Below are 10,000 nucleotides of genomic sequence, written 5' to 3' on the forward strand. Positions count from 1 at the left end.
TCTCACAAACACAAGCCATGCAAGTGCCGCTTTTGCTGCCACCATCACCCACCACAAGCTATCGGCTTTTTCTCTTTGTCTCTTGTTTGGAATTTTTTATTTTAATTTTTTTATGGCTTGTTGTTCTCGTGTTTAGTCTTCATTTTCCTTTATATTCCACTCGATTTATTAATTTTCTCTTCAGTTATCCATTCGTAGTTGACTTATTTCTCATATTTTATCTTTCCTTTCCTTTATATTTCACTAGATTTTATTAGTATTTTCTCATGTTTTATCTTTCCTTTCCTTTAAATTTTACTTGATTTATTAGTATTTTCTTCAATTACCCGTTCTTTATTGACTTATTGTGTCTCATGTTTTAGCTTTATTTTCCTCTTTATATTCCCCTTGTTTATACTTTTATTTCAATTATCCTTGCTTTATTGACTTTATTTCTCACGTTTTATCTTTTTCTTTATAGTCCCCATTTTTCCTTTGATTATCCTTTCTTTATTGACTTAGTACGTATTTCTAATTTTTTTTTATATATTTTCCTTTATATTCCCCTTGTTTATTCATTTTTTCTTAATCTATCATTACGTTATTTCCTTGCAATCAGTTAAAGCATTGTCATTCATAACTAATTTTCAGGTAGAAAGAGATGCCTTAAAATATTATTTTTTTAGGGAGAGAGAGAGAGAGAGAGAGAGAGAGAGAGAGAGAGAGAGAGAGAGAGAGAGAGAGAGAGAGAGAGAGAGTTTTAGTCATTGATATAACAGGTAACACATGAATATTTATATATTTATTTATTTTTTGAGCAAATGATTATCTTTGGAAGTTTGAATTTCAAATAAGTTGGAGCCCAGAATAATAATAATAATAATAATAATAATAATAATAATAATTATAATAATAATCTATAAGTAAGTATTAGTAGTAGTAGTAGTAGTAGTAGTAGTAGTAGTAGTAGTAGTAGTAGAAACATATCCATATGGAACAATCCCACAGGGTCCATTGACTTAACGAACATTTCACATTCACTTTTACTTTAGTCAAATTCAAAAGGTTTGTATATATACAAAACTCGATAATTTTCTAAAAACCGTTGTGTAGTGATGCTGAAATTGGCACCGTTTAGCATTTTTGGAACATTCTCTTTCTCTCTCTCTCTCTCTGTTGCTTAGTCAGGGATCTTCTTTAGATCTCTCTCAGTTGCAACCTCATGTACCACCGTAACTCCAATTCTGCAATTTATTTGTATCTATTATCATTATTATTTTTATTAAGTAAATATCTTAGGGAATACGTCATAGCCCCGTTAACCTGTACGCGAAGAACATAATAAAACAGAGCAAAATCCAGTAAATAGAAGTAAGCGTAATTGATAGACCATATTGATGACGAAGGCGCCACCCACCGATAATAGAAAAAAATTCTTATTCCGTCTGCAAGTTCATTCACATAGGCGCTAGACTCACGTTTCATTGCAAAAGCAGACAATTAAAATTGGTCTTCCCTTCGTTTCATGCTGTCAAGGAAGCCATCCCTCTCTCTCTCTCTCTCTCTCTCTCTCTCTCTCTCTCTCTCTCTCTCTCTCTCTCTCTCGTCCGTCTGTCTATATTTATGCCCACCACTCAGACATCACGTGATAGAACAGGTATATTGTATGCGGAACTAGAATTCCACTCTTTTTGTATACGTTGAACATTGAACATTTTCAATAACAATCTTTTTGGGAACATAAAGGGGAGAGAGAGAGAGAGAGAGAGAGAGAGAGAGAGAGAGAGAGAGAGCTCTTTGACGACCCACCTTCATTACCTCATGCCGGCTTTCGATGAGGATTACTGTTATTCGTCGTATATCCTTCTATCACGTTTCCATGCAGTCTCTTTCGGTGGTAGCTGTTGGTAATATAGTTGTTCCTGCTGCTATCAGTTCCGTTTAAGTCTCGATCTTTATTTGGTGAGGTGCGCTGGTCGTCATAATATTAATCCAATGTAAAAGTAATTGTTTTCGAGTGTACCTACACCATCCTCTATATGTATGATCCTACGCTTTTGTAAATTGAGTTTCGGCTGTTACTAACTAGAAAAAAAAAAATTCAATCGCATAGGCCTAGTAGGTATCTCGTTGGTGAATCCCCCCACCGTGCATAAAACTCCAACATTTTAGCCACCTCATACCTTAATAATATTGAAGGCTCATCAACAGCATGCCGACGTCACTCGAAGGAATTCCCCTAGTTTTCTTTGGTTGAATCTAGAAACGCCATCCAACAATTGCGCTAAACTTCATGAGAATATTTTGTTCAAGAGCAAATGAAACAGGAAAATATAGCAACGTGTAAGACAGTCTTGTAATTTAACATTTGCAACATGAGTACCTTAGTTCTGAAACTGGTTATCTTGACAGTCAGTCGATTGGCGTCTAAACTGAAGCGGGCAGATGTGGGATTTCAGGTCTAACACGCATTCAAGTATTCCTGTAACACAGATCTTTAGTTTACTATCCGAGGAACTCTATGAGTTTTGGTACATTCTGAAAGCAATTGGCGTTTGTCCACTGTTCTTCTGAGGCATCTTATGTTTAAACAGTTAAACGCAAAAGAATGAATCTCTCTCTCTCTCTCTCTCTCTCTCTCTCTCTCTCTCTCTCTCTCTCTCTCTCTATCTATATATATATATATATATATATATATATATATATATATATGTGTATGTATGTATGTATGTATGTATGTATGACTGCAGTGTTCATTGGCACTGCAAGACACCGAATGTTTTGTTTTTTAAAACTCTTTACTTGTAAGTATTTAGAGTACTTGCTTATGTTTTTTATAGTGCTATGAATGACATAAATTAGACCTACTTCATCTTCTGCCAGGAGTAAAAACCATATAAAATATGACTGTCAACTGCTTTCTCATGGCTACTTCGTTGTTTCTACCTTGCATACAGCAATATCTAGCATTGATCAGCATTGCTATCAGAGTTGACCTTTATTTATGTGATTTCAAGTGTTATATGTTGTATTATAATGACTGTAAAAAATTTCGAATAATTAGTAATTTCACATGGAATGCTTGTCTTAATAATCATAATGATTGAAATATGACAGTCACATTAAAGTTTATTCTGTTTAACTTTATGAAGTTGAATTGTCGTACAGGCAGGCTTCTGTTACAGTTAAGAAAGTAAAACCATACATTAGCTCTGGTACACAGCAATAAAAAGAGTCGAGTTATGCAAACATAAACTGCTTGAGAGAGAGAGAGAGAGAGAGAGAGAGAGAGAGAGAGAGAGAGAGAGAGAGAGAGAGAGAGAGAACTGGTGCAATAGATGTGTAGCCTATGCTTGAATTATATTTATAAAAGTTATTTAAAATTATTCCTGTAAGGGAGTGCAACCCTTGTAGTTATAATAATGATCACCTAAAGCAACATATAAAAAAGTGCCACTTGCAATTCACGATGTCCCTTAGTGGACAGATCAGTGCTCTTTTAGATTTATTTTTGTGATGGAATTGTACTGGTCATGATTTTCACTAAGCAAATTTATTATAGTGTAGCTAGTTAAAGTTAATGATGCAACAACTACTATAGTAGATTCACATCAACCATGCATCTGATGTCTAGGTCAGTCCCTTACGACACTCCTGATTGGCTGTTGATAAGCCAATCACAGGGCTGGAAACTCTCAGTCCCCCACTAGAGTTCACATAGGCAGGATGTATGTTCCACCTCTCCAGAGGAATACATCTTTCAAAAGTATCCCTCAGGAGAGGTGAAACATACATCCTGCTTATGTGAACTCTCTCGAGAGACTGAGAGTTTCCACCCCTGTGATTGGCTTATCAACAGCCAATCAGGAGCGTCGTAAGAGACTGGCCTAGACATCAGATGCACGGTTGATGTAAATCTATGCATAGAAATATACCTATGGTTCCCCTTGTCATTTGGGGAAATTTTTTTTATCCTATATCAGGCTGTGAAATGAAATTTTTATCAATTAGATACAGCCATTCAAAAAAAAAAAAACCCAAAGAGTCATTAGGTTTTCACAAAATAGGAAGCCTGTATTTTGGAAAGAGAATATCAGAGATTATAATCTGCTCTTTTATCTGGTGATGGATTGTTTCCTAACAATTGTTTGTCTCTTACAGATGAACAGCTAGAGGGAGGAGCTCATGAAACTGAAGGCAAGGTCGAAATGATGAGTGAGGAATGTCCTGAAGAATTCAATGGTGCCAAGGATGTCAGGGTGCCTGTGAATGGTCAGGTGGTCAATGTGCCAATCTCTTCTTCAGTAACGAAAAAGATTATGAGCATTGTACCAGTCACCCTTCCTGTGGAAGGAGTCATGTCTTCTACCCCTCCTGTTAGCATAGCCAGGGTCGGAGGAATATCTGACAACAGTGTTGTGGTCACTTTACCCTCCTCGTCATCATCGTCATCAGTTTCCCAAGGGAATTTAGTAGGACCTGTACATAGGAATTTAACTACTCCATTAAGTGTAACTCTGAGTACCTCTTCTTGTAACAACATTAAAAGTGCCAAAAGTAGAATGAGTGACTCGGTGTCAAGCCCTTCTTTTTCTAACAGTGCCATAACTTTACTTACAACTGTGACATCCAGTGCCAACTTGAAAAAACTATCTTATTTACAAGACTCTTCTAAAGAAAGAGAAAAAGCAAGTGATGATGGAAACAAGGCAAAAAATCCTGTTTCTGTTGAATTTCCATACACGTGTCCCGTCTGCAATGAACCCTTCAGGTCGAAGCGATCCTTCAATGCACACATAATTGTCCATTGCCAGGTAAGGTTTTGATTTTTCATTTCATTGTTGGCTTGGTTGTACAGTATTGTGATAGCCCCTGTGAATTTGTCTATTAGAGGGTGATTTATACTTTTTCCTTTAGGGCATAGATAAAAAAAATATGATCACCCACCATGACCACGTATACAGTAAACTGTAATTGCTAGAGAACTTATTACTTTACTACTCAAAAGCTTTTGAGCTGTCTGGTAAATTTGAATTCATCTTATGTTGATACTGCAATTGTGCTTTGATATGCTGTGCAGCACAACTTTTTGTATTTGAAATGGTCCTGCTCCTGAAAATTGCAGAGGAGTGAGTCACTATTTAGGGTGTAGAGAGAAAGAGTAGAGAGAGAAGAAAAAGATAAGATCTGCAGAATTCTCTGCCAAATTAAATGTAGAACCATCATATGTTTTAAAATGGATTGGCGTGATAAAGTTTCCCAGCTAGTTGGCATGGATCCGCTCATCTGATCAAGATTTTCTGCCTTTCTCTTTTGTAGTTTCTTGATCACAGTGCCAAGAAATTTTAAACAAAAAAGTATGTATGTACAGCTCTTCAGTATGTTTATTATTTCTTAAACACTTATCTGGACAAATCCTGGACAGATTTTACCCCATAATGAAAAGGAACTAAGTGTTGCCTTGAGGACAGGTAGAAAGGATATTATTGTTTAGATTTTGGCTGTTTTGTATTTTTTCATTTGATTTGTAAGTTAAGGAGCTTTGATCAGTAACATTTGCACCTTATATTCAGCCCTTTTTTTTGTATAATTGACAAGAACATCCAAGTAGCCAAGTTACCAGTATTAAAGTTCTTAATGTACCATGAATCAGAACCTGTAAGTGAAAGGGTATAGGAGAACATCGGAGTGAAACTTTTGAATATAGGAAAAGCACAGGAAAGACATGAGCTGTAGAATTTCACATGGGGCCTTTGCATCAAATGACCTAAGAGGCATTGAATTATATATTACCACAGTTAAATTATATATTACCACTCTACAAGTTAGTTATCAGTTCAGAAGCAAGTTGGTTATCAGTTCAGAAGCATTTGCAAAAGAGTTCTTTGGACTTTATGAAGTATAGTAGTCATTTAGATTTAGGAATCTATGGTTATCTGAATAAGTTGTTGTTCTGAGACTGACGTTGCAAATTTTATATGCTTAATATCAGACTCCTTTTCAGTTGGTTAATGGTTCAAGTAATGGGCCAAAGCGGTCTATAAGTTCAGGAGGTAGTCCATCACCTGACAAGAAAAGAGTACGGGAAAATGTGCATAACGAACAGGTTTGTTTAGTTACCTCTCTTGTACATATATATTCAAGTTCAATAATGTAAATTTGATAAATGGAAAATCTTGTAAGTCTTCACTTCTGAATTTTGTTTTGTATTGGGTTAATACCTTAACTTTATTTACTGCAGTTGGAGTCAGCTCAGCATGGGTCAAAAGTTCCAGAGGAAGAACTAAGTCTGCCTCTTGATTTGAGTTGTAGAGGATCAAGTGTCTTGAAGGAATATGCAAGGCCAGCAGCCTCTTCAACTCCAGAGAACAAAGAGAGTCTTAGTGGTAGTGACACAGAATCTAGAGGTGAGCAAAGCCAGAAATCTTTGCAAGAACCCCCTTTGCAACCATCTGGCCACCTAAATCATTCAGTGTTGTCTGATCGTGGACCATTAGAAGATGAGAATGAGAATCTGGTTAATGAAGCAAGGGAAAGAGAAAATTCTTTCTTCAATACTGCTCAAAATGAACAGTATCTCACAGAAGATTCAACTGGGCTAGATCCCCCACCTCCTCTTCCACTGTATGGATCTGGAGGTTCAATCAGACGAATTCGTGTCAGTAGTGATGATGGGCCCCCTATGATATACAGTGTGCGACTGCATGCAGAACAGGTAAATGTCATGGCTTATGTTGTTTGCTTAGATTTATTGTGGAAAACTACAAAAAATCTTCTGAATTCAGTTTGTACTATTGGAAAATTTTCTTAAATCAGAGTACATACTAATGATATTAATTACTGAAGTTATACACATTTGAAAATAGAACTTATAATTATATTTACAACTTATAATTATATTTACAGAGAATGTCATTGCTAAAATTTGCTTAATATTAATTCTTTAACTTCTCAGTTCAGTATAGGTAAAAACAAATGATAGTGTGATTTGTAATACATATCTATGTTTACAGGTGTTGGTATCCAGAATATTAGGCATTAATGAAGAAACTGGAGATAAAATGGAGCTTTATAAGTGTTTCTTGTGTAGTGTTGCATTCCCGTCCATATCCAGATTACAGGCTCACCTTTCACAACACAAGCAACGTTTTGTTTGCTGCAAATGTAACTTTTCATGTGACTCAAGGGTTCAGTTTTCACACCATGTCCAAAGGGAACATCTTTCTACAGCTGTGCAATCTCGCAGGTAAATGACTTTGTATGCATTTCAATTTGTTGGATTAATCTACAGATGTTTCCACAAATAATTTTTTGTAATACCTTAAAGTCTACCTCTTACATGAAGCTGGAGCTCTTTTTGATTTAGTTGTCTGGTTAAACTATCTAATAATGGCTTCCATTGATGTAGTTGGAGTTGTATAAAGACTTAGTATGTAACACTAAAATTCTATCTTGTATATGATAAAAAGTGAAAATTTTTATAGATGGATTTGCAATAGAAGTAAACATTTAAATAAAAAGCCCATAGACATTCATACATTATATTCAGTGTAATTTAGAAAGTTGAAGATTTTCATTGATCTTTCCAGGGATAAAATAGATGTGCGAAGTGATATGAGCGATGATTCCAATAGTGCGGAGAATACAGTAACTGTAGCTGCCCTTTTATCTGCATTAAGAGAAAAGCAGCAAGAAAACAGACCAGTGAATTTGGCTCCCAAGGAAACATATGAAGAGGAAGAAGAGGATCATGGCAGTGAGGACTCATGTCCGGTTTCCCCCTCTTCAGAGTCACAAGAAGCTGGAGAATTACAAGAAGCTGGCAGTGGGGAAGACCTTTTCAAAATGTACACTTGTAGATTTTGTGGGAAGAAGTTTGACAGAGCATTTTCTTGCAACCGACATGAAAGGGTTCATACTGGGTACAAACCCTGCTTTTGTCGAGTGTGTGGAAGAGGTTTCTCAGAGCCAAGAAATCTCAGGCACCATGTCATACGTTTCCACAGTGATGGATCCTTGAGGCACTTGATCAAACGTGACCGTCGTAAAAAAGTGGAGGATGATTCTCCTACACCCTCTGTTTCGCCAGTTCCTCTGAAGTACCCTGAAAGTCGTTTCAAAGATGTCTTAAAGGAGACTGCTAATAAGCTCATCACAAGTTCAAATATAGATATGACAGGCTTGTCTGGACAGACCAATGGGCTAGAGATTACGCTGACTGCAAATATTTCTAATCATGATGAGAGCAAGAAAATTTGCGAGGTCAAAACTCCACCATTGTCATCAAATGACGGATCGAAAGATCCTTCGTCAACAGATGTTACTTCTTGTGCTACAACGTACACAACAAATCTCACAAAGATAATTGCTGCTTCTCTAGACAGTAAGTGGTTTATTACAAGTACATTAAATATTTACCTTAAATTCTGGATAATTTGCTATAAAGGTATAAGTATTCAGCAGAACAAGTATTAATTCCAGACTTATCAGGTTTGTGCATTTTCTTGATAATGAAAATTAATGTATATTGTCGAATGGTGTATGAAACTTTTAAATCTTTCTTTTTACTCATTAACCTTGTTGAACTAGTTGATAATAGCTTTAGTAGTGAAAACTGGAATACATTACTATTATGTGTAATGCTGCATATAGCTTACACTTTAGTAAGCTTAATATCAGTATATATACGTATAGTGTTTATGTACTGTAAAGATGATTGAGAAACTAACTAAAAATTTAGATTTAAACTTTAATAGGTCATGATTTTTGGTCAAATCAGATATTACTGACGTACATGAATTTTACTGTAGATTCAACAAGAGGAAGCAGGCGGCATCCAAGCTTCATGGATTCTTTTCGTAACGATGAATTAGAACCTGGAGAAATTAGGCTGGATCGGCGTACGAAGATAATAGATGATGGAGAGAGTGGGCGTCGACTTGTCATTACTGATGACCAGTCAGAGGAAGGTCTTGACCATTCACCTCACTTTTCCAATTATGCCCCAAGGCAAGTACAAGATCTTCGCCTTTGTTATTTCTTACTTCAATTGCTCGGTTTACCAGTAAGTTGTTTATGCCCCTTTTTAAAGGGGTAGTCCATACCATCGTGATTGTAACACATTGCAAATGGAAAAGGAATACATGATATATAACACAAAAAATGTATTCCTGGATTTACAAAGCAATGAATGTTGGTTTGATTTTAGAAATATTTTTGTGTGAACTAATTGATGAATAGACAGTCATTTTGGCAAATAATGAACAGATAAGAGATGAGCTGGTAATTTTTGTAGAGACATCACTGCCATACAATTAAATTCTTGTAATCCTGTAGGAATTTAGAGAAAAATAAGCAAGAAAAATTAACAGGTAAGGTTAATGTACACAGAAATTAGGGAATTAACATTTCTAGTGAGTTTTTAAACACATGCAACTTTACACCATAGATAAAAAGTGGTAGCCTGCCAGAAAAATTCTTATGAACAGTACTAGTTACTAAAACCTTGGATGCATCTGCTGTTGGTGTTAAATTTAACACCATGTGCCAAATGAATAGTCAGCTTTTGGGTATCCTTGCTACAGTTTCTAAAGGCAGTACAACAAGTCTCCTTGTGGAATCTGTATTGCTGCATTCAGCATATGAAAATTATTAGCATATTGCAAAACTTTTAAGAGTTTCCTAGCTAACAAATTACTATTATGTAATATGTTTTTACAAATTTTAGGATAATTATATTAATTTATTTACTGTAATGTACTTTTGTTATGTAGCACTAATACTGTACACTGTTTAATCATGTATTTTTTGTATTGCAGATTAAATATAGTACAAGAACCAATTGACAGGGACAAAGCACTTGTACCAATCACAGATGACATTGGCCGTACCTTTTTTGAATGCCCATATTGCCATAAACTGTTTTTAAGTACATCTGATATGAATAGGCATCTTGATTTTCATGAAGGTAAGGTTTTGTTATGCAGTATGTATACATATTTTTTTTGTTTTGTGTTAATTT

At 35.5% G+C, this 10,000-nt stretch overlaps 1 protein-coding gene across 8 annotated transcripts in view; it reads left to right on the forward strand.

Annotated features, from left to right (window-relative positions):
• LOC135208697 (zinc finger protein 236-like) overlaps nucleotides 1-10,000 on the forward strand; it is a 56,853-nt gene that overhangs the window by 37,113 nt on the left and 9,740 nt on the right. For all 8 annotated transcript variants that reach the window (XM_064241150.1, XM_064241153.1, XM_064241152.1 and 5 more), the window contains 7 exons: nucleotides 4,141-4,793; nucleotides 5,984-6,085; nucleotides 6,221-6,694; nucleotides 6,993-7,225; nucleotides 7,569-8,362; nucleotides 8,790-8,988; nucleotides 9,798-9,946. In XM_064241150.1, coding sequence (XP_064097220.1) covers nucleotides 4,141-4,793; nucleotides 5,984-6,085; nucleotides 6,221-6,694; nucleotides 6,993-7,225; nucleotides 7,569-8,362; nucleotides 8,790-8,988; nucleotides 9,798-9,946 — 2,604 coding nt within the window. The remainder of the gene's footprint in view (nucleotides 1-4,140; nucleotides 4,794-5,983; nucleotides 6,086-6,220; nucleotides 6,695-6,992; nucleotides 7,226-7,568; nucleotides 8,363-8,789; nucleotides 8,989-9,797; nucleotides 9,947-10,000) is intronic.

Source organism: Macrobrachium nipponense, chromosome 35 (assembly GCF_015104395.2).
Source record: "Macrobrachium nipponense isolate FS-2020 chromosome 35, ASM1510439v2, whole genome shotgun sequence".
In the NCBI taxonomy this organism is placed as follows: domain Eukaryota; kingdom Metazoa; phylum Arthropoda; class Malacostraca; order Decapoda; family Palaemonidae; genus Macrobrachium; species Macrobrachium nipponense.